Below are 25498 nucleotides of genomic sequence, written 5' to 3'. Positions count from 1 at the left end.
CAAGGAGAAAATATTCTTTTCATATGGTACACGGATCGACGGAGGGATTGTCGCCGAGCAAGTGTGTCGCACCGTTCTCTCATTAGCATCATTTAATGAGTACGACAGAGATAATACAGGTAATAAAGACGAAAGTCCTTCGTGGGCTACTCAAAAGTGAGGATTTCGGTATGCCTGTCTGCTTTCCCTCGATTTTACTGCCGTATCGAAAGGTAAGCGAATTGTTGAAAGAGATATTTATACAGGCAAAACATTTCCGTACTACCAGATCGGGTGGCAGTGCTCATGCTTGTCAACTATGTTGAGCAAAAATACAACATTTCGCGAAGCGGAAATAAGCGAAAATACAACATTTCGCGAAGTGTAAATGTCGCGCACAGACCGAAACTACATACACGAGCCCCAGATCTAAAGGACATGGCGCGTTCATGTTTCACCGGAATCGGCCTCCATGATGCTCGCTGTGCGGCGTACTCCTGAAACCCAACTCTGCACGGCCGATGAGCAGTGAATGGCAGGAGAGCCGGCCGATTGAGTCCCCTTCCAAGCCCAAATGAAAAAGCACCATTTTTATAACGTTGCGCTCGTTTCGTTAAATAAGTCATTTAGCTTATCAAAAGTGCACATGTTTGCGGTTCTACCGCAAACATATGCACGACCAGCTAACGGATCTTTCGCGACGTACGGGACAATAAACTCCCAAGGTGACGGAGATGGGGTAGCGGAGGGAAGCGGCGGAGGATTTCACACACGGAGCGCACTGTAGTGGGCGCGGCAAAGTTACCCGGCGTTGCCCGCGCGGAGGTGCCTGCTCGCTGGCGGGCGCGTCGGCGGTACGGCTTTGTCCTCTGCTTTAACGACTGTTGTTTTTGTCCTGTTCTGGCTTGCTTCGCATCCATTGAGCGCTTCCTTCACATGGCTTGATTAACTTATTCAACAGCATCTCCTGGGTAACCCGGACCTGACGGAATTAAGTGGTCGTACGGCAAAAAAACGTTAATGGTTGGTTTGAAGGGCGGGGAACCAAATTGTAGAGACCACATACAGATATCTGGCCTCTAGAGAAACGCCACCTTTTGCGCACTGCTTGCCACGAGTGGGACTCCGTTTTCTAAATTGGTAAATACCAATTCGTTTGTGTTTTAAGAGGTATCGCGAAAGGCGAAAAGAGCAAGTGGTTCTGAAGAAGATCGGGTATAAAACTTTCCCTCAACTTTCTCGCAATTCTCAATCTTACTAAATTGAATAGTTTTAATGGGCATAAATCTGAATCAATAAGCTCACATGCCGAGTTGTTTCAGGGTCTGCGCTTGTGTCGCGTGGTGGAGTAGCCACAAGCTAGCACATCATCACGGCTGTCTTCCGCTATCTCACCCTTCGAAAGACGCTCCTCTCCGTTTTCTTTCTGCCTACTCACTGCCGGGGTACAGCGGCGGCGTACACCACTCTCGCCCGGCCGTGGCCAATGCTGCTGCAGCGTTCGGGACCCCCCCACCGCAATTGGAGGTAACAGCTGGCAGAACCTGTGGTTTCACTCTTTGTAGAGCCACTTGTGTGAATACAAGTGATATCGCATGGGAAGTTGTTGGGGGTGTCGTTTAAAGCTTCACTTTCCAATAATCTTCACAGCGTGAATCGATGCCAATTTTTTCTGAACGCCATCGTTAAGGACAAAATTCTGATGCCGCAACACGCGACTTATCGTGCCCTCGGCATTACATCAACGCCATTAAGCCCTAACGTGTCGACAACGATCGTGTAATGTGCTGCGGGTGAGCTGAACAAAGAACAGCGGTGCGTTTTGGTGAAGACGGAACGCGGACGCAAGACATGCGCTGTTCTCCGGTACCAGACGACACGCCTCGTCCTTGAATGTCAACAAGGCCTGCAAGTTAACCTCCCGCCGAACGAGGTGAGAATGCTACATGCGCGCTTGACATCTATTCAAAAGGAGCCCGACAGCGTCAACGACGAGGTCGAGCCTCTCATTTCCGAGGACGTCCTGGAGGAAGAATACACAAAAGTATTGGAATGCAAGGTCCTCGGGGACGAATTCTTTGGAGGGCTGGTGCAACAGATTAATTTCGGCCCAAGACAAGACTCTCCAGATAAAATAACGGCAACTCAAGCAATATGAGGAACGAACGGTGATCGATGTCAACCGCTTAAGTCACAATGAATTAACGAAAATTACCAAGAATCAAGCTTGGTAAGTTCAGCGTACGGCGGCGTGGCCGCGGAGCGGCAGCCCTTCTGGGAGCTGTTAGAGCAGGTGGTGGGCAAACACCAACATCTTTACACACTGGACACGTTCCACTACCAGAAAGAATCATAGGTGACGCAGCTGCCGTGCTGACCGGTCTGCCGGGAACGTCCCGTTGATTCAATGACGCGATGCAGTTTCTGAAACATAGCTTCGGAAACGAAGAGCTCCCAATTAAGAAGCACATGAACAAGCTCATCGACATACAGCCTGTGTGTGCCTCGGACGATTTGCGTGGACTTCGTCGTCTGCACGACACTGTGTCAGCGCATGTCAAGAACTCGTGACCCTCGGCCGAATAATTGACACCTTCGGCTGTATGCCGCTTCCATTCTTGCAGAGGGGGATTGCGAGAAACACTCTGCATGACTTCAGCCACAAAGGCGTAGTGGAAACGCGAAGTGCACCTCCGAATCACAGCGAAACACAGACGGCTCATCTCTAACGACGGAGGGAAAGGAGAAGGGTGCCGTTTGCACATTTTCAAGGCTGTTATGCTTTCCGCGAGTTGAAGTAGAAAGCCGCGAAAACTTTGCTGCGCTGCCGTGAATGAACGTGAAACCACTCGTAAGGCACACCACCAAAGGAGACCCGAAATCGCACACAAAAAACCAACAAAAGCAAGCTCTATCAGCTGCAATGCAACAAAAAAAAAATTAACCCAAGAATAGTGTTTTAACATGTTAAAATATATTTGGACTCTTGATTTTTGCAATATACATGAAACACTGCAGTCACCATAGAAAAAAATTGGCCTTAGAAAAAAAAACGCCATGCTGAGCGCACCACAATCGTACTCGTGGCGCCACCTGGCAGTATCCCTGGGTGCGCACGTCCGTCTGTTTCCCTCTGCCAGTGCCAGGTGGCGCATACACTTTTCCCACTATTACATTCGCCCGCGTGTACCGCAGTTCCTATTTCCTTTTTCTATTAAGGTGCGTGGCAACGAAATTGTACTCCTTCGTGCATTACTGTATACATTCTGTGAGGAAGTGCAGATATCTCTGGAAGGAACGTATCCAGATGACGCGGTTTTCCACCCTAAAGGGACCGCAGAAGACTATCGTCTTGCGGCGACATTCGCAGCGAAGCAAGCAGATACGCAGCCATTTTTTGTGTTTGAAAACGATAAAACACAAAGTGAAAAACTAGTCCAGACACTCTCCGTGTATATCCTAATGTGCTTAAACATCATATTTTATAGCCGGCATTCGTGGGCCTGGCTGAATTAGAAAGCCTTCATGTAATCCTAACCTTCCCTTTGAGCATGTCAACAATCAAAGTCCTTCACTTCTACTTTCATAACACCACATCAGGATTAATAAAAGGCCATCTGGACAGCCAGCGCGCGTGCCCATCACGAACATCCACTGACCTCAATACTGCACCCAGCTTTTTGACTACACGCCGTCCAATCCAAGATCAAAGCTCTCCCAGATGATGGCAATACATCTCAGTCGGACGCTCCCCGATCACGAGCAACCTGACGGCGTCCAACAAGAATGTCTTGATGCAACCAAGCGCATTCACGCACTGACGGACGGACAGTTATGCAACCCACTGCGATGCTGCTTGCTGCACCAACAACAAGGCGATAGTTTTTTAAGAGGCCAATTCATTATAAATCGTTTTATTTCAGTCTAACCCAGTCTAATCCACCTCACTCCTGACGTCTCTGGTGTGGCGGTACGTTCACACCACTACCTCTGCTCGACGCAGCTGTCGTCCGACTGCTCGACGCGCCCCGTCACGGCGTGTCATGACCATCGTCACCAGGAAGTTCATATTCATCATCCTGTTTTGCGTCCAAGGCAGGGTAGGGACCTCTCCCCTTGATTTCCAACTGCTCCTATCATTCGCTAACCGTTTTCATTTTTGCTACCAGATCTTCTTATTTTATTTGCTTTGTCGAGTAATCACTCCGCGACATAGGTGGAGCATAAGTTGTCAGCTCCCCACAATACATGCCCAGCCAAACTCCACCTGCTCCTCTTGATTTTTGCTCTCTAATCCAACGTGCTCGCTTCTTATCTCCAAACATTACTCCCGGCAGTTTTCATTTCGTTGGTCGTCGCGCCTATCTGACTTTCGTGCGTTGACAGCTGCTTGGGACGCTAGCGCATGGCTTGCAGACGAGAAAAAAAGATGTAAGGGAAATGGCGGCGACGACATATCGACATTGGTGGGCAGCAAAGCAGCTACACGCAGCCAAAGCCGCTGCTAAAGCGCTCTAAATTGACCACGCAAAGCACGGTTGGCTCGGTGTGTGAGCGGCCCGCATGAATCGCAGTGTTGGAGCCACTAAGGCCGGAATAATGCATTCGAATCGGACCATCGGACCATGGGCATCGTGGGGGAGATGCAGGAGGTGGTCGCACTTCTTGAGATATGTATCAATATATCTTCCACAAGGTTTTTATTTATTTTAAGTGGAAAGTGGTATTATGGTTTCCTTTCTTACGCATGAAGGGTCCCCCTGGGAGCCTTATATTAGCTTTTACTGCAAAATGTTTTTAGGGCTCGAACAATCATTAGAGTACCTGTCAGCAAACTGAGGCACTCAACTTACATCTAGCGTGAACGGAGAGAAAAGCAGAAGAGCTCACCGTTTTAACTGAAGTATTGCACTATACTCAATGCTATTTGGGATTTTAATAGAAGGCAAACGGTTATCGTTTTCTTTAGAGAGAAGTAGCCATTGCTGAGCCATTTTCGATCTTGTGGCGCTTTCATGTCTACGTGACCAAAACATCGCGCCATCATCGGGCAGAAGGACCACGTACAAAATCATTCGAAACACTTCCACACAGTTAGGTACTTCCGCTTAAGAGAAGCAGTAGAAACTAGTCGCGTGCTTTCCCAGTAGGGCGGCTGGTGGCCGGACACTTTTTTCATCCGATTGCACCATGGAAAAAAGAGTTGAGTTGGGATACTTTTTTGTGGTGTGCGCATATAGACAGAGGGCGAAGATGGACAACGGTTCTCGCTTCCACTCTCGGATACGTCTGCTGATGGTACTGAAAAATACGAAAAACATCGGACAGAAAGAGCAACTAAAGCAAACCATCGCAACAGGGGCTCTAAAGACAAAGTACAACTTCGTTCGATAAGAAAGAGCTATACGCTGGTAGCTCAGTCAGCCCCATTCTATTAGCGATACACCCTTTTTTACCTAAAAAACGAAAGAAATAATAAAAACCCATATTCCACGCCCTAGTGTATTATTATGAGCGGAGTGAATTGTAATGAACCAGAACTATAATATCGAAGAAAGCTCACACTAAAGCGTAAGACTTGAAGGTACACAACCTGTGCGACTCTGTGCGCAACCTTCTGGACCATCACTATGGCTTCATTACAGGATTTTAGTCTATTTGCTTTTTCTTCGCAGCCACAAAGACCTTCACCCGATCCTTGTTGCCATAAATGTGAGCTTCTCTCATTTTTAAGAAGGTAGTCTTTGTTGCGCTTTGGGCGCATACATTTTGGTCTGTCTGTATGTCGGAAAAAATGGAAATAAACTTCGCGCTGCAAGGACGGGACGAAAGAAGAGGACACACCACACAGCGCAGAAAAGAGGACACACCACACATCGCAAAGTTTATTTCCATTATGTCAGACCAACTAGCACGTCAGGATGTTTTACTGTCTGTCTGTCCGTCTGTCTGTCTGTCTGTCTGTCTGTCTTTCTGTGTCTGTGGATCGACGCAGCCTCCCGGCCAAGCAGACACAGAAAGTGCGCTATAGTCCTATATACTCACAGCGAAATCTGAACCTTTAAGTTCGGTGTCAGTATTCATACTTGTCAACATTGTTGAACAAGAACAAGACATTACGGAAATATAAGGATGAAAATCCAATACATGAGTGATATCTGCAGTGTTTCTTTGTTTAAAAATAGAGGAATGTTTGGTTTTTCCGATAGCAAAAAACATAATATATCAACTGCAGAAACCATTGCCCCCTGTTGCCCGCGCTATGATGCGGGATTTAAAAAAAATCAATACGGCAACAGCAACGAAATGTTCCACTACGTAGGTTTCACGCTCCGTTTGAAACGCTCGTGGAGTAGGGAAACGGGGTTATATAAAATACTAGAGGGAACATAAATTTTGGCGGTCCAACTCCCCGCGAGTGGGACTCGAGTAAATGCGTCGCATATGGGGTGGGTGTATTGCGTTAAGGTTGAGTGTTTGGGGAGTTGGTTGTAGTGAATGCGTTGTATCAGCAGCTTCTTGACGTAGTTTGAATGAGTCGAGGATATAAGGCGCGTTCGTAGCCTCCCATTCTGTGTCGGCTTTGTGGCGCAGTGGGTAGAGCCCCATGTACATTGCGTTCCGCCCCCAGGGTCGAGGGATCGAAACCAGGCGCCGGATTGTATTTTTTTATATAGTGTAAGGAGGGGTGCGGACAACGACGGTGCAGACTACGACGGACGTCAAGGCGGGTGACATTGTGAGTTACTAAGTTGTAGTAGGCTGCCTCTAATCACGTGCGTCTCCGCGGTAAGGCAGCCCCTGCATTGGGGCACCAGACTTGGTGCAGTAAAACGTGGTCAATTGAAATTGCTTTGAGCAAACCACTAGCGTGGTACTTTGGGAAGAACGAGACAGGAGAGGAAAGATTTGAGAGGTTAGCGGGAAAGAGAAGGGAGGCGTTTACTTGCCAGAGGCGCCGGTCGGCTATCGCCTTTTCTTGGCATTTTCAATGAAAGGACCAAATACGGAGCCAATTTTTTTTGGAGGTGTAAGCACGGGACATCACATTGGAGGCGCATACGCTATGACGTGCCTTTCTCGGTCCGAGTAATTGCTGCCATGGATACGGCGAATGTTGAAGTTTTTTGTAACAGTGAAGCAAGCTGCTTAGAAAATCGTAATTTTTCGTGTCCGCAGTTCACAATACCAAGAAATTGCGGAGCGCGGCACGTGAGCACAGGCCTCGCGGCGACCACCAGGCAGTCAACAAAGCTAAGAAAAAGCCCAGCGCTCGAGTGTGTGTGCCTCGCGGCGATCACCCAGTATCCCCTGCGCACGGTTGTAAATCAAGCATACCCACTTACAGAGAATGGTCAAAATTCGCAGAAAAAAAGAACTGTACCTTTTGCCATAATCGTGGCAACACCTGCTTGGAACGAGTGAGTCACGTCATAGCGCACGTCCCTCCAAGGTAATGTGAAATGATTATCACTTCAAAAAACAAAACAAAGAAGCTCCCACTAATGTACAGTCATAAAGTAAAAGCCATTGCGGAAGCGAAGACGACCGTAATGGGCGGAAATCATGGACTTGAAGCCTCGTGATGGTCGTGAAGCGTGCATACAGCTTCGATTCCTGCAAGTCTTACGCCTTAGTGTGAACTTCCTCCATTTTTAGGCCAATCTTCGCCGATCTCCCTAATCGGGTATGCTTGCCTTTATAAACGAGTGCCGGGGACGCTGGGCGGCCGTGAAAAGCCACGCAAACACGTGTGCTGGGCATTTTCTTGTGTTTTTTAACTGCCGGGCCGTCGCCGCTACGAACGCGCCCACGAGGGCTCGGTACGTTCTTGGTATTTTTAACTGCGGACACCATACAATAACGACTTGCTCAAAATATTCGCTGTTAAGGATTTTACCGGCGTTAACCCTTTCGGCCCTTGTGTCGTCATTTACCACACAACACACAATATCCTCTAGTGCCTTAAGAACAAAACGAAACCTGCTACTATTTATGGTGAGGGATGTTCAGGGGTGCCTCTTACAGTGGACATTCTGATTGTTCAGTTTTCTCGGGGGCTGGAATAAATGAAACAGAAGAAGCTGCAGTGGACACGGCATATGACGACAGGGCGGGTAAGGAAACGGAAATTCCGGTTTGTCAAAATGTCTGTAAATCTGTAAATACTTGGATTACCAGCTTGAAATTTTTTCTGTAAGATCATGGTGTCATAGGTTTTACGAAAAACGAAAAAAATATGTTCTTACAAAAAAGAAAAACTGTAAATGCCCAATGAGCTTATTAATTGTCGTACCTGTATATTCGTAAATACTGCCACTATTAGCATAACTTTTCATTTCTGTGCTGCTAAAGCCCAAAGCTGTACGAAAACACGAAGAAAAACAATTTCCGCTTGAAACAAAAAATTCTGGGCTGGACAGGTTTTAAATGCCCCTTAGCATCCAACTTATCCGACCTAACTCAAGTAAAGGCCCGATTACAATTTCCCGGTCATGCTGTTCGCCGGCGGCTTCGGACGTCGGCTGTCAGTCACGTAAACAAGATTCTGTGACGTCATAGCGAAATCGCTGGAAATTGACTTGGAAATCACTGCTGTTTAATGTGTTTTTTTTAATATCCCCATGATTTGTTTGAAATGGGCGGTAAAATAGGCATTGTTGTTATCGGTACAAAACAGCCTTCTTAATAAACGCAATTTATATGTTATCTTAATGGGTCCTTTATTGGGGGGGCATCGTTCACACCACTTTTCTGAAGCACGTGCTCAGCAGGAATTCCCGCTAACACTCATGCTACACTTACACAAGCATGCTTTCATTTTTTGTTTCAAGAAATGGTCGTATAGCCTGCGCCAAACCAGATTCACCATTCACGCCTCGCGACCATGCACGACGCACTTTGTTTAGTCCCGAGCTCCTCAGGGGTTCCAGCACTTGTTCGAATTTGGTGCTTTGCGACACCATGAACCCGTGACGTCTGGTTTGGACCCACTCAAGGTCACAAATCACAGTGCGGGAAGGCCAAGCGGTGGCGGTACCTTTATTCGCGCTTTTGGCATTTTATGCATCATAAAAAAACTGCGTAGGTATACATTTACACTCACGGCGCTGTAATCTTCCGATAGCGGCCAACTTGCTGCTAAACTTAAGTGCCCGTTTAAACTAACGCTACAATCAGACCTTCTTCATCTATTAAATCAGGTGCTGTTCTACTTTTAGCTGATGAGAAATTCCCGCAATTGGCTCAGGACACCCAGATCTGTGCGGTGCATGTTTTCCCAAAACAAGGGTCCGATTACCCGATATTACTCTTTCACAGGACGCGGAACTTATCTGCAGGGAGGAATGTGCTGATAAGCTATCTCCTCCATGCGATATACGCTAACAATGGGAACAGATACAACATTCGATAAGTGCGCTGCAGCCAGTAGAGAGAAAACTCGGTCCACTTTCATCGCTGAAGATCTTCGAGCAAACGCCGCTGCTACCGCAGATAGCTGCGCTCCCCGGTGTGTACGGAGGTAAGTTGTCGCACGACGTAGCTGCTGCTGGAAATATTGCATGCATTACACCGCACCGTGGGATTCGCTGAAGGAGGTATAAAAATGACCACTTTTTCGGAACATTGTCCCATCAATGCTTCCACAGAGGCCTATTCAAGGAGGCTTGAAACAGCAGCGCAGTTTTTGCGGTTCATTTTTATGGCACTCATTCATTTAAGGTAGTGCGTAATTGTCTGTGCAGATGAGTTTCTCAAGGTACAAATCACCATTTGAAGCAGTGCTCTCTTTTGATCGTAAAACTCAGCTCTTTCGAATGCATTCAATCTAGTTGGTAAGATGAAAAGTGCTTTAGAAGCATTCCATTAACTTCATGTAGAAAGAAGGCCGAAGCAGGCCAAGCGCTAAAAAAACGAAGGTAATAAGTGCATGTTTTGAGCACTATTATCCCGTTTTACCTGCACATTTTAACAGAAATATTTACTCCCACCTTTTGTACACAAGATCCAGATATTTTTTAAACGGGACGTTGCCGCACAAATGCTCCCAAGAACGAGAGTGACCAAAAATGAACTTTATTCAAACAGTCACTCATATTTTTTGGGTTCCAAAAACAGGGAAGATGTAAGTGTCGCATTCTAGAGCTTGGAGGCACTCATACGTACTCTGCGAATGATTGTTCGAGCCGCGTGTTATTTAAGCGAGTTTGTGTTTGGTCGGTCTGCATGCGGAGTCAGGTGAACCTAATGTCATGCAGTGTGTTGAACCGTACCAAAGGGCGCCGCGAGAAACGAAGCTTCTGTCAAATTCGACTCACAATCCCAAGCTATGCGCGACAGATAGACAGCATTGCCTCTTTCAGAAGAGGCTCGTATTCCTGTGTCATCGTTCTTTGACACACTTTTTCTTGTCGAACCTAAGCAAAACTCAACCTACACAAAACTGGGTTGAGTTGGATGTGCCACGCAGGAATGTGCACGGATAGCAGCTCGGGGACCAGATGAACTTGCTCGTCCAGTTGGGGCTATGTGCGGCCTTGGCGACGGTCGTGTTGGCAGCCGGCATAACACGAACCGTGGTGGTGTCATGGGACGCCAGACGGAACATGCTACGAGCTCACAACGACACAGCCGCCAAGGACATCATTGCTGTGTGCGTTCTACAGGACGCCCGCATGGACTTTGGGTGAGTTAACTGTTATTTATCGGATCATGAACGACAGCAGTGGTGAGCCTCAGTAGCCGTGCGGTCACCTTGTGCAATTGCAAACAGGTTCAACAGCTCGATTCTGGAGCTTGAATGTAAGCGTGGGTCACGTGGTTTAAAATAAGAAAAATGCTGTAATGTTCAAAATGCAAACATACGTTCATTTAAGCTTTAAAGGAACGCTGCAACATATTTGTGTTTCGAAATTTTAAATCGAAGCCAACCAACACACCCAGTTCTTCGAATAAGAAGTCGCAAAGTACCTCAGCCAAAAATTACTGCTCTGTGCCCATAAGACATCTTACAAGCTTGCTGAGAAGATTTTTCTCTCTTTCCCGGTCTTGCCGTTCTTCTACCGCTAGAATTACGTCATTACACTGGTGTAGCGAATATTGGCCGGCTTGCCTTCAATTCCACCAATCAACGCGTTCGGTGGCCACTTTCAAAAGAAAGCCACAAGGGCCGAAACACAAACGGATGGCCTATCAGCTTCGATGAGCAAATCATGCAGTGCCGCTCTGTGCTGGTGATAAGTATATCTTTCGCAGTGCTTCTAGACGCCAAGGAAAGAGTGAAAGCGTTTATCTTAAATGCTGCAGAGTCCCTTAACGAACAGCATGGCAAAGTAAAGTGGATGGTACAGTGCAAAAGACAAACTGGCAGCAGAATGAGACTACATGCTCCATTTAAAAGTTGGGTGAGTTGGTGATGCATTGTGGGAATGACCATAAAAACCGACGACACATAAAAAAACGCAAGACAGCGCCCTGTCCTGTGTTCTCTTCAATACAATTCGTCGCTTTTCGCGCTTATTCCCAGAATTGGCTTAAACTCACCCTATAAGCACCACTTTCTAAAAACATTCGACTGAATAGAGTTATGTACGATGAATCAAACGAATATGTATATTTAAGCAGTTTGTAAAAAATGATTGATTGATTGATTGATTGATTGATTGATTGATTGATTGATTCACTGATTGACTGATTGATTGATTGACTGGTTAATTGATTCATTGATTGATTGATTGATTGACTGACTGACTGACTGAGTGACTGACTGACTGACTGACTGATTGATTGATGGATTGATTGAATAATTGATTCATTGATTCATTTATTCATTCATTCATTTATTCATTCATTGTAGGGATTAACGCGCCGACACAATGAAGGCGATGAGGCGCGCCAGAGTGGAGGGCTCTGGATTAATTTTGACCATCTGAGCCACTCCTGGATAAGACGACCATTCAGAAGAGAGCAAGACACAAAAGAGGCATTTTTATCAAAAGAGCAGGCTACAAGTGCGTCAGCACGCTGTATTTAGCGTTAAGTGACAAAGAAATATCATTTGTAAATCACATAGTGTAGTTTAGCACGCGCAGTTGCCCGCCCTCTTTTCGATTTGATCTGCGTCGGGAAATAACGCACGCGCCTAAGGACCATCTTGATTGCTATTGAGGCTGGAGTAGATATGTTGTCATACTTTCAGAAGTTTTGTACTTATCTAGCCATTGTCACCACCTTCTAGATTGTTAGCATGGTTATACCTTGGTGGATATTTTTTGTCGTGTTTTTTGTTCTCGTTGTTTCTATTTAGATATGTCATGTATAAATTCGAGTGGTTTCCTTTGAATAAACAGTTGTAAGTTGGTGCCTGGGTTGGTCTTACCTTGTTTTCTTCGTCCATGTTTAATTTGCGCCAAGTTTTCTTCTTTCTTTCGTACACACCGGCGTTTTTGCTTTTCGCCTCCATCATAAAACCAGGCGCTGCGGCCGGGAATCGAATCCGCGACCTCACGCTCAGCAGCAAAACGCCTTAGCCACTGAGGAACTGCGGTGGGTAGTTCGTAAGAAATAGTTTTGTACATACGGCACCCGCTGTGTTGTTGTGCTTCAAACATCGCTACGCTTTAAGTATGTCTGCATGAGCACCCGTCTATTTGGACCTACCTCTTAGCCCGTAAAAAGCCTAGGAGCACCCGCCGCGGTGCCTCCGTGGCTAAGGCATTGTGCTGCTGAGCGTGAGGTCGCGGGTTAAATTCCCGGCCGCGGAGGCCACTTTTCTGATGGAGACGAAAAGCAAAAACGCCCGTCTGTACGAGGTTTCGGCGCATGTTAAAGATCCCCAGGTGGTCAAAATTAATCCGGAGCCCTGCACTACTGCGCGCTTCAGCGCCTGTGTTGCGATGGCGCGTTAAACCGTACACTCAATCAATAAAAGCCTGGGTGCAAAGTTTCTAGGAAGTGCAACATGTTAATTAACTTTTGGTACTTTTATGACTTTTTAAAAGAATAATGTAATGTGGGAACTGCAACATATATCACGTTCTGGCAGGACCGAGGGAATGAACTATGATACAGGCCAACAATGCGCGTACAGGTATCTACATGGCAGCTATTCGCCCCGAGAAAGAACACAGTCGGCCCCTGGCGGCGGCGCGACGAACCGCTCTTAGTCTGGATGGCGCTTTCTCGTCGTCTGCTCGTTCACGTTGCGCGCGGCGCAACACGCGTGCTGCACACGATAAAATAACCAATATGGGCATTTGTTTGGCAGTAAGGCATAACATAGTTACCTGGGCTTGAGAATTTACTCCAGAAACACAATATTCAGAGGCCGTCGCTAGTTAATGCGCTGGTTTTATTCAACGAAACATCTTCGCTGTGGTCACCACTTGCGTGTGAAACGTGTTATAAAGGTTGCTTCGACACATTGCACCTTTTTGATTGATGAGCACAATCGCCTGCCGTATTGGGAACGTCAAAAGGTGCTCTTTGAAGGTGGCGTGGGGATTATTTAAAGTATAAACGTTTAGTACATGAAACGGGTAAGAAGCGAGAAGACTTGTGCATACCCGTGCATTTGCCGCACCCTTGCGATATCGTGCTGAAAAGAAAACAAAAAAGAAAAAAGAAAGCAAAAACAGAGAAAAACAAAACACTGCACACGACCCGTGCGCTATCGCCCATACTTTACCGGAGACGTAGTTTACACCCGCAAGCTCCTGTGTGATCAAACCCTTCTCGTACCTTTTCAAAAATAAATACCATTTTTGGATATCCGTTGCCTATACTGAGTTGCTAATTTTACGCGTAATTTAAAATACCTTTCTCTGGATGCGCAAGAGTATTTTTGGAGGATTTCTCGGTAAAATTAAACAGCTGTGAGTCTGCGTCTCTCTTGTGGCATGTGTCATTTTCATATATGCCATTTTCAAATCCCGGCATGAATCACCTTGTCCAGAAATGTGTTTACCTCAGCATAACCAAGTGCCTAATATTGCCACGTCTTAACGTCTTAAGGTGGACCTAAACTTAAAGAAAGAGAAAAAATCGCAGCAATATAATCCATGTTGCCCACATGTGTAGAAGGTGCGTGCGACGATGTGCAGGATTTTTTTTTATTTTCCCACAAGTCTTGCTCTCAGTACCATTGTGAAAAAGGCGACCCAAATTTCCTGGACGATATCGGAACAAAAGGGGCGTTAATTAGTTTTGAAAATACTGGCTTCTACGTGTTGAACTACTGCTTTTTCACCGCTACAGAACACGACGCATAGCGTAGTTTCAATTGCAGGGAATACTAATAACGTTTCGCTATTCAGGCTGCCCCCATTCTCTTGTCGCTGCTATTGGAACGTTGGCCGAACGCACCCCCCCCCCCAGAAAAAAACTGAAATGCAGAGAAAACTTTTGTCTTTGCGTCTTTTACCCAATCCTCAATAATTAAACGCCAAAACAAAAGCGAGATTCACTTTACTAAACAGATTAGCTACCGGGAACGCGTTGCGCTGTTTCGTAGCGAGAAATAAAAAGTAACGTTCTACTAGATCCGCAACAGAGCAACTTCATTTGCCATCGTTGTGGTTCGAAAGCGACTATACGCAAGACTGCAAACACATCTCGCGGTTCTATGCCCCTGTTAGATTTTAAAGCAATGCAAGTGGTCAACAGCGCAGCCGTAACAGGAAATCTATGCTCACTGTGACGTCCCAGAAGCTTGGTGTACACACTGTAAACCTGCTTGTTACTTTGCAAGCGCAGCTAAGCATGATATTTTGATTTTACTGCGCGCTTTAGGAATTTATTTCGCAAGTTCACTAGCGAAGAAAGCGTAAATAAGTAATCCGACAACGCTATTCAGCAAACCTACCTTCAGAGTCGCAAAAAATTCATTTACAAATGCTGCGCTCAAAAGACCCCTTAGAGCGGTTGCATTTATATCTCTGCCCAATAAAGTTCAGTAATTTTATGTTGCCTTTCGAACACTCAAGAAATGTCGTAAGCTCTTAGAAAGAATGTCGTGGCAGTTAAGTGCCCAGCTTTTCCCTCGGATGTGAGTGTACACGGGGATGTGCGATACTGTCCAACTCGTCTTGCTCTCCAGACAATACATAATTGGCTAGCATTCTTTGCTGAGTACCTCCATAGGGAGGACCGCGTAAAGCCTGCCGCTAGTAGGACGAAAGGAGTGAGTAGCTGGTAAAAGATCGGCGTTCGCGTAGTCGCAATCGCCTCAGCAGTAGGCGTCGCTCGTCCAGTAGGAACCATGGCAATCTCTACATGGCACTCTCCGATTTGAGTGCCAGCCGCAGCAAGAGACGTAGTGTTAGTGCCCCCGCTGCGTCACTGCCACACAGGGTCACCGCTTCTCCAGGATCTCAAAGCGCTTAAGAGTCTACCAGTAACAAGGTCACGCATGCATCTTCCACCACGTCGACCATACTTCCTATCCCACGATCTGGCCAACCGTCCTCCCTACAAGATTCACTCGCTTTGCCTCATACAACAGACCACGAACTCGAAGCTATGATCGCGGGTCTCCGAGAAGAGGAGCGAGACCTGCACCACCAGGTACAAGAAATTCGGTGTGAAATGGAACGCGCACTGGCGGAAGTCAACGCCCGCATTGCGGAGGTAGCTGCACGGCGCAGAAGCTCCAATCGCGCCTTGTAGCGAACTTTGCTCGATAATAGCTGGAGTGTTTCGTCCGTAAATGAATTAAAATCCGTCGAGGAAGTACTCTTTCCTCCTCCTAAAAGAGCGAGCAGTTTCAGTGCAGTACGGTCGTCCACGGGCGGTAACCCGTAAAGTTGAAGCTAATATTGTGTGTTATGCTGGATACCTTTCGTGCGCACTGCGGCTGTCGAAGGTGGTGCGACGAAGCCGGTTTTCAAGGGGACGATTCCCGCATATACCAGTCTGTCCATGATGGTTCGAAAGCACGTCTCGACGCCGTGGTCAATTGTGTTGTAACCTTGTAGCGAAATTTGCACCATGCTGGGCGGCAACACCACCATGAATGTCGAGGCGTGCTCCGCGCGACTGCCCTGTAGGCTGGAGTGTTTGCGAATTTCTGGTCAGTATAAAAAGTCTGGTCGTGCGCCATATCTCAAGCAAGATTTCCTTGAGGCGCAGAAGGAAATCAATCACACTAACTAACTAGCCACCGAGCGTTGGGTGGATGTGTGCGACACCATCAATGGGCGCACACACATACTTCGAAAGTCACGGCTTTTATGCGATCCCTCCTAGGAGAGCACAAAACAATTAACGGTGCTGCACTGCTCGCACTTCACAAAGGTGTGAGCCTAGACGAGCTCACCAAAGAGACTGCCACCGCCCTTTTCCCTCAGACGACTCACCCTTCTGCAATTGCCTACAATAGGGATGGTACGTCTGTCAATGAGGAGGCTAAACCGTAACTTTCACAATGACTGAATTACACAACGCCCTGGAACAAGCGAACACTACCAGCACGTCAGGGCCGGACAAAGTATGCGTTGCCCACTTGCGAAACCTGCCCGAGAGCCACACGCCAGCACTCCTTGATGAAATAAACCACATCTGGGACAGTGGCGAGCTACCTATAACATGTAAAATCTCAATCGTAAAACCCATCCCGAAGCTCGGCCAGTCGCCTCTTTCTCTATCCAACCATCGACCAATCCCCTTGACATCGTGCGTGTGCAAAATTATGGACAGCATGGTAATACACAAGTAATATGGTATGTGGAGGAGCACCAGCGGTTGCCACCAATGCACTATGGCTTCCTATCTGGACTGTCTACTCAGGCATGCTACTTCGCCTTCGAGAAGACGTGCTTTACTAGCACGCCAACCAGCCTCATGCCGTGGTTGGTATTGGTATTAGCACGGTTTTTGATTCAGTTCCGCATGACCCAGTTCTGACCAAGACCCGAAAGCTCCATATATTCGGGAAGTTTTATAACTTCATCGCAGCCTTCTCGCCAGACCGCACCTATCATGTACACATAGGCTAGGCGACCAGTCGGAGTGCCAACATCGGAGTGCCTCAAGGCTCAGTTATTACGCCTACCCCTTCAACAATGTCATGCACGGGCTTCTGTGGAGTCAGAAGCGGTAGCCGACCATGTCACCACGGCGACTATGTCACATACCGACTATGTCACCATGTGGACGCACCAGGGTTTCATAGGTGCCCAAGTGGCCATGCTCCAACAGGCTCTGGACATTATACACGATTACACGTGCCGTGTTGGCCTCACTATTGCCCCAGATAAGGCCGCATTCGTGGTCATTCACGGGGACAGGCGCTCAACAGCGAAACAAGCGGACAAGAAAGCACACAGATTGCGGTTTGGAAGCAAAGAGATTTCAAGGAAACTGTCCATCAGAATTCTGGGCATGTATATAGACGAGAATTGTACCGCCTCAACCTGGTTCCATGAAACTAAAGACGTCTGTTAAGTTCGCCCATCTCTCTTAATTATTTATTACCTCCCAGCAGCTAGTTATTATTCGTTACGTATAGTGTTTACTTTCGTGGTGTTTGCTTTTACGCTGTCCGAGCTGACTTTGGAGCGACGGGCGTAAGGAGAAACCGCGGAGGCTTGTTTGTTATTCGCCGCACTTTTGTGTTCACCCGACGAGCGGGCACGGAGACGACGCCTAAAAGGCGTCGGTCACTCCATAATAGCTGAAAGGGATGTAAGCTTTCCAGGGGGAATTTCGTTGTGTTCGTTTGAGAAGCCGGCGGAGGAGGACCATTGCCATTTTAACGACTGCAATTACCGCCACGAGAATCACTGAACCGGACAGGAGCTCGAGGTCGTTCAACGAGTCAAGTCTTAGGTCAAATATAGGAAGAGGTAATGAGACGTTCTGCCTTTGATAGTTGCACTGCTCAAAGTTACTGGGCGACGTTTGCAGTTCGTCACACGTCTGAACCTGGCGACTCCGCGGCTAGGATGCGTCAATAGGTTGGCGACTAGGCTTTGTTAGGCTCTCCACGTGTCTAATAAGGAAAGAAATTTTGGCTGCGTGGAGCACAACCATAGGCGTGCACGATATGACAATACTTTAACACGTGCCACCCGAGAGCCGATTCCCGTCGCTAGGCTGCTTTTAGTGGTTGGTTTCATTTCTATTTTACTAAAGACCTTCGGGTTTCTGTGTGAGGGTACGAGAGATGAGTCACGCGGCTATTTTGAGCCCACCTAGCTTTGTCTGTCACGGTGGACAATCAGTCGCCTAGTGTGGGCTAATCAATGAGCCATCCTCCCTCTCATGTTGTGACGTCCCTTTTGGGGGAGGATTTTGTTGGTAAAACCGAGGAGTTTGATGTTTTAAGGGAACAGACAGGACAGAGTCAGATGAGGACCTTTTGTATGTAATCATGAGCCGTGAAAGTTGTAAATATGTAATGCAAATAAAGTGTGCATATTGTACATATTTAGTTTGCTTGGAGTAGACCATCGTCAGCTATCTGCCATCGGCCAACGAGCCAGCAATCGTCGTTTCATCGGATCATCTCTTCCAGCATCGACGTCGGCAACCGATCCACCTTGGAAAGTTAACTACGTGCAAGCAAAGTGTTCACGTTCTCAGGCGTATTTCAAACCGTATGAAAAGCGTGACTGAAAGGGAGATGCGGCAGATCATGCAAGCATAGGTACTATCCCGTACTGTGTACGGACTTCCTCACCACCCCGTCAATCACACGCAGAAGGTTGCACTCGAAAAGCTTCTCAACTAAGCACGATGCATTGTCACGGGACTTCCCCGCTACACCCGTCTTTAAGCGCTGAAGAGCTGCAACCTCATTAACGACGTCTGAGATCACAGACACTCACCGGCACACGAAAGAAGTCCCGGCTTCGTGCAACGGAGGCCGGCCGTGACACCTTTCACCGTCTAGGCTATAATACTAGTGGTCTACCATTAATCCCGCCACACACACCTACGTGGGAGTACATTGCCATTACAGATGGCAAGCCAGTATCCGGTAACGCGGGACCTTGTCACGCCGGTCGGAGAGCAGGACATGCGAAACGTCATGCCCGCTCCACACAGGCGGCATTTAAACACGAGCGTGTCATCTACATAGACGCTGGCATGCCCACTACAGACGACTCACACATTGTGTTTGCCACGGCGTGGTTCGATGAGACAACAGGACTCCAAGGTCACCATCACCACGTCGGTGTCACTCCGGACGACAGCCCACAGGCTCAACTGCAGGCCATCTATGACTGTGTTGCTACAGCTCTACAGGAAGACCCAACAAGCTCCCCTGTACATCACCATGTGTACACGGACTCTCAAGCCGCGTTTCGAGCCTGTGCCAATGTGCAATGCACCAGCATCGTCACCGGAGTCATTCGCCGCAAAGTTATGAACCCCCGGGCATCGGGTAACGGCCTCACATTTCACTGGTGGCCAGCACACTGAGGCATCGTCGGAAATGAGAAAGTGCATCGACTATCCCGCGCGCGTTTACTCTCCGTGCTAGCTCGTAGCCCTTCCGCAGTCGCTACGGTTTGGCCGTCCCTGGAGAATTGGTTTCACGAATCTTTAGAAAACAAAAACTAACAAAAATATATGCAAAATTACGGGAAAGTGCGAACCGTACAGTAGCGCCCTGAGTTTTCAAATTATTGCAGAATTCCCAACAGTTCCATCTCTAATTGTTATACTACTGATAATGCAGATACTGGGTCGAACGGAATTTCGAAACCCCCCAAAAACAGGCAAAATATATAAAAATACCGCAAATGGCAAACTGTGTAACTCCCTGAATTTCCACAATAACGAAGATTTCGCGAAAGCTCCCCCTTTACTGGTTATAGTAGCGTAAATGGCGATAACTGGTCGGACAGGATTTACAAAACCGTAAAATCTGGCTGTAAAGACCTCACACTCAAGACAAGCGGTATAACAATGCTACGCATTAGCAGACAATTCTCTGAAAGTTTGATATACTGACATACTGCGGATCCTTTCAAGAATATTTCTAGGAATAATGTAAGTGTCACACGGTGTCCACTGCAGCCTACAGTTTAACAGTAATTTGCTTTTCGTAGTTCATTACGATATCCAGAACAGAACAGAGAGAAGAGGAGCCCCACCGCTTTCGCCCTTGTCATCAGTATTCTTTTGCTCCAGGTGGGCGTCCGTGTACGTGAAGACAGACTCCCGCTACAGGGATTCGCAACAGGCGTACGCGGCGGGTTTCGCAGAGGGCGCTGCCACGAGCAGCATGACGGACGAGCAGTTCGCCAACGTCTACGCGCACTACTGCGACCCGGACCCAGCCTTCTGCGAGGGGCTCTTCGCCTTCTACCACGCCAACCTGCGCTCCATGTTCGACAACGCCGTACGGTACAGCGACCACGACCCCTTCTGGCATCAGGCGAGTGGAACGACTCACTCATTTGATGGTCAGTTATTCTTCACCCTATACAGTTTGAATGTCTGTGAGTATTCTGTTGAGCAAGCAGGAATCTCGGCCAACGTGAACTGTTTAAAATCACGACCGCAAATTTCCTATAGGTTGTATGCATTGAAGCGTTAACCCGTCAATTTCTTCGCTTCCCAACACTGGAAACGGATTCCGACATGGCCTAAGCTCCACTGACCTGGCGTCGCTTGTGCCACTGCGCCGGCACGCCGAACTAAAAAAACAGCGGCGTGCGTCGCCTGCTCCGTTTCAAACCGATTCTCAACGCTGTTGCCCACAGAGATGTTATTGATCGCGTTCTTACATTTGACTCTCGGCATTACCTTCCGTTCGGTGGGGTAGAGTTTGAAACGTCCAGCAGAAGTCATATGCTTAGCATGGACAAGTACCGCCATCGCGCAGAACCAGAGGCAACCAGTAACAGCGCACTCGCATGATTACCGCATGCGTGCCTCGCCAGTGAATACAAGCTGTAGTTTTTAAATCCACGGGCCATGAACGTTCCTGAGTCACAAAAGATAGCTTCTGGTAACGGGCACACCTTCACCTCCGCTACAAAAGACGCGTTTTTTCACCTGCAAACGCTACAAACATTAAACACTAAGACATTTCACTACAGGGACGTAATATGGGTCAACACTAAAAACACAGTTATCGGTGTGCTACTGCGCATGAGCATTCAAGTGGTGCTAAAAAAACTGAATCAGAGGCCTGACTACCACCGTCCAGTCTTGTTACTGCTTGGTAGCTTACCTCGGCGGCAGCGAAACGCGCAAACAAGATTCTGTGAGGAGTTAGAGACCTCAGGGTGGCTGGGGAGTGGCCACAGCTCAGGCTGTTTTAACTCCGGAGCGGTTGTAGCAGGACGTAGTGTGGGGCGTGTAACGTGTTAAAAAGGCAAAAAAAATGTCGAGCGCTTGTGAGCGCGTGCCTCGTAGGGAACGCCCAACGTCCCCGGCTTGCGCAGGGGACGTAGCAAAAAAAAAAAAAACTGCGGAAACCCTGAGGAGTGCCTCCATTTGCCTAGCAACTAACAACGCCAGAGCTGGAGAAACACTTGCTCCAGGGAACCTTGACGTGACTCCAGGAACACCGCACATGCGTCGTACATTCCCGCAAATGTAATGCTTGGCATGACGAACATGACGGTACCGAACTATGTGTCGGTGACTATTACTAGCACAGCGGCTGGCGATGACAGGAATTGTAAATAAACAAGTTACAATTTGTACAGATGCGTGGTGATGTGTACTTCAGTGCACACGCAGAAAGAAATTCCGTATATTGGCTATGGTTCACCCCATGCGCGACCTAATGCAAGCTTCGCCACTTCCTTTTGAAATATAACAGGTGTCATTGTTCTCTGGACGAAGCAGACGCTTTAATGAACCAAACGTATTTTGTCATGCCCCTTTAAGCATTTCTATGCAGATGCACATCCGGCGTGGGAACCAGCCATCACGACTGTAAGGATTGATGAATGATAAGTTCGCTGCATACATTCTGATAATGAAAATGTCTGTCCATCAGTGTACCTGTGCAAGGAAGTGAAGCCAACTGTAAAGAAAGTTTGTGTGTAGCGCTGTGGTAATACATGGGATCGTGGAGAGCTCTCTAATAATAGGCGCTCATGCCTTCGTACAATAATATAAAACTAATTATTTTGCACCTAAAAACGTCTTACCGACAATGCATTGGCATAGCCAAGTCAAGCCGACTTCAGATAGACTCGGTGTATAGCTTTAAGCAAAAGAGCGCTAAAGACTACGACAGAAAAAGCGAACAACAACGAGACAAATGCACTACAAACAACTGGTTTTGTTAGTTGTTAGTAGCGCATCTGTCCCATCCTTCTTTGTTTTTTTTCTTTTGTGTCTTCTAACATTCTTCTTCTTGAAGAAATGTGCACCAACAAGCCTAAAAGCATATTTTGACGATGTATAGCGTAATGGCAGACGTAATTACCTGATAGCTTTCACTTGGAAATTTCTGAAATTTTATTTCTTTCCTTGTTTTACTTTTCAGGTCTTACCTCTATCGTCAGCTCAAAAGCATTTCCTTTTGTTTCAATTATCATTCATTGTACAGTGAAACCCCGATAATACGACTTTCATGGGACCTCCAGAAAGCGTCGTATGACCGGGGTGTTGTATTCCCCGGGGTGCTTCTATATAACGGCCGATTAGACGGTCTCACGCGACAGGTGAGCTAAGAACCTATTTACACTACATATTTAACACGTACTTGCGTGATTTGAGATCCATCCGCTGAAATGCCAAGTTAAAAAAAGCCACGCCCATATTGTGTCCCCCCGTCCCCTCCATAGCGTCCACTAGTCCGCCAGCCAAGCTCCCCGCCGGCGCTCTTTATTGACCGGCAGGCCAACACCTTGCGGGCGCTAGATAAGGCCTACGTGGTCGAGAAAATTGAGAGCGGAAGAGTGAGTCTGAAACCACCAAGGCCATTCGAAACTAACGATAATACAAGGCGAAGCTGAAAAAAGCGTCATTACCATACATTGTGGAGACAACCTTTCAATGGTCCCTTGCCGTCGCTATTGGGTCAAAGAGCCAACACAGGTGCTTTTGTTTCCCACAAGAGCCCGTATCTCGAAATAAATAGGCTTGTTCAAACTGATCGACTATACCGTCTGGCGGCTAAAATTTTACCTTGGTCTTACCTTGATCACTTACCTTGGTGACTTACAGCGGCGGCCAGCGAGTGAACCAGAATGGCGGTGCAAACGGGTACGTGTCTCCACCTTTGCGCCAGACAAGCGTGAATTGAGTAATTTTAGCAAAGAAAGGTGCTTAGTAACAACATGGCTTTGAAAGACATTGATAAGCAGAGAGCAGAGATATAGGGAGATAGCCTCATGAAAGGAAGGAACTTCGATCGAGTGGAGAGCGGCTCTTTGTTCATCGCCATAGGGTTTCGTCGTATGTGTTTTCACGTTCGTCAGCGTCTCGATGAGAGCTTCAAATTCATGGTCCACCTGCCACCTGAACGTCGGCATCTTGCTGTTGGCGCGTTAACGTAGTGCTGCCGCGTGGGGCCGTCGCAGTTTATTTCCAGCCAACGCCTGCTTGCTAGCGTCTGTTCAGCAAGTGGTCCGACCCACCAGCAGACCTATGCACACCAAGTGACGTCAAACGGCGATTAAGAATATGCAACATCAGGACAAGGTGCCGAAGCGGGGAAAAATATCAGAAAAGCACCGGTTTATCCGCACCAGCGTCCATAGTATGAAGCGGACCGCGTGCACCCGAGCGTCATATCATCGGTGTTTTTATAGCATTGTTTCTATGGGGAGGTTTTCAGGACCACGGTGGTCCGTCATAAGAAGTGGGTCGTCTTACGTCCGGGGGATATATTTGCGGGGTTCCACTGTATAATATTCTGAAACCTCTTGCACATATTGCTAACTGCTTCCGTGAACATTTGTAAACCGTGCACACAAGCCACGCAAATGGCTCCTAATTCGCAGGTAGAATTGGCTCTGCTTCAAATATCCGGGATGCAGCGCGGCCTCAGTCGAGCTACCGCCATCCCGTACGAGCCTTACAAGCTTCCTCAAGACATTGAACGACTGATGTGAGTACGCACTTGTGTGGATATCCTTTTTAACAAAACGGAGGCAGGTTCTTTTTTTGGGTGTGGTGTAGAACGTTTAATGGAGCGGGGTCAGTATCTCGGAAACCATAATAATGTGGCAGGTAATTTAGCAATGATAGAAACTCTAACAATGACCAATAGCCACCAGAGAACTGACACGAGGAACTGTAGTGTAAATGTTTTTTAAAAGTTGTTGCTGAAAAGGAAATCTTTTTTTATTGGTTGCAGGCGTAAACCATTATTTAGCAACATTTTTGTCATCCATGTGTTTTTACCTATGTGAACTCTTTTTTCTCTTTTGGGGGGTTTTGGATGCGGAGGCAATTATTATGCTATAAGCAGAAGAGCCAGCAGGGTATGCATACTACTTCCGCCATTAACAGTGCCATGAATGGTTCTCGTGTCGGGTGTTGAAAGAGGTAGAAAAATTACCTAGATAGTTAGGCTGCGTCAATCGCGGTAATATTGTGGAAAAGCTCGTTTCTGGGATCAGAGTAGCAATTTCTGTGCTACAAGTTAGGCACTATAGTGCCTAACTTGTATCAAATGGTGTCAAATCGCAATGTCGTTGAAACGTGAGCTTTTGTCGTGGCATACATGGGTTCCAATGAACTTGCGTGTGACATTTTTAGTTTATTAGTGTCATTGCGTTTGGCCTAGTTGCTGTGGTTTTTTTCAGAACGGTGATCAGTGGTGAGTGTGTCGAGGAATAGGAGACCTAACGGCAAGCGTTCAACATCTCAATCTCCTTGCTGAAAACGTCACCAGCTCCAAGCGCAAAGTTCGTAAAACGCGCATGGACCAGTCACATTAACAAACGACAGATGCTTCGCCGCCCAAGCCCTTGGGTGCGGCACGAGTACGCCAGCGTTATCTGGTGTAACTTCCACGGGCGCAGCCGGGCCACTGCAGTCGCCTTACCGGCACCGCTGGGCGCGCGAGGAAGCATCAACAGTATCCCCCATAAAACCGGGACTACAGGCAATGGAAGCTTTGCTTTAGAACACATATAATTGCTGGTCCCGACCGAGGCCTATGCACGCATGACACATGCAGACGAGGGATGTGCCAGCAATGCCAAGGCAACTGGCTTCGAACACAAGACCTTACTAGGGCATGATGGTACACGCCAGTATGCTGACAATGAACATGAGCACGTCGGGATTTTCTTTCTCGGCGTGAAAAGGCCATTTGAAAACGTACCGTGTAAAATGTTGTACTTGGCAAATTATCCTAATTATATATTCATCCGTAGTGTTGCGTCTAGGAGTTCCATAAAATTCAGGTGACTACCTATGAAGGCTTCCTGCTGCCAGAGTCCCAAGACTTCATTACTGCACAAAAGCTATGACACATTTGTGGGTACCTTGTAAAAGTGCGATATTGTCACGTGGTCAAAAACTACGCGGGGTTGTTGAGGGAATACACTTTATTGCAGGGAACTTAGGCCTTGCGAAGAACCCTAGCAAT

At 47.4% G+C, this 25498-nt stretch overlaps 1 protein-coding gene across 4 annotated transcripts in view; it reads left to right on the top strand.

The window, feature by feature from the left end:
• Positions 1-9395: 9395 nt before the first annotated feature.
• Positions 9396-25498, top strand: part of LOC144172563 (putative phospholipase B-like 2) — a 103997-nt gene continuing 87894 nt past the window's right edge. For all 4 annotated transcript variants that reach the window (XM_077701233.1, XM_077701230.1, XM_077701231.1 and 1 more), the window contains exons 1-4: positions 9396-9502; positions 10451-10666; positions 20119-20365; positions 23901-24007. In XM_077701233.1, the coding sequence (XP_077557359.1) occupies positions 10482-10666; positions 20119-20365; positions 23901-24007 (539 nt within the window). In that variant the 5' untranslated portion in view covers positions 9396-9502; positions 10451-10481. The remainder of the gene's footprint in view (positions 9503-10450; positions 10667-20118; positions 20366-23900; positions 24008-25498) is intronic.

This window comes from Haemaphysalis longicornis, unplaced genomic scaffold (assembly GCF_048455015.1).
Source record: "Haemaphysalis longicornis isolate Haplotype H1 unplaced genomic scaffold, Haemaphysalis longicornis Haplotype H1 scaffold_234, whole genome shotgun sequence".
Classification (NCBI taxonomy): Eukaryota; Metazoa; Arthropoda; class Arachnida; order Ixodida; family Ixodidae; genus Haemaphysalis; species Haemaphysalis longicornis.
Note: the sequence above shows the minus strand (reverse complement) of the source record. Positions and strands in the feature narration are given on the sequence as shown.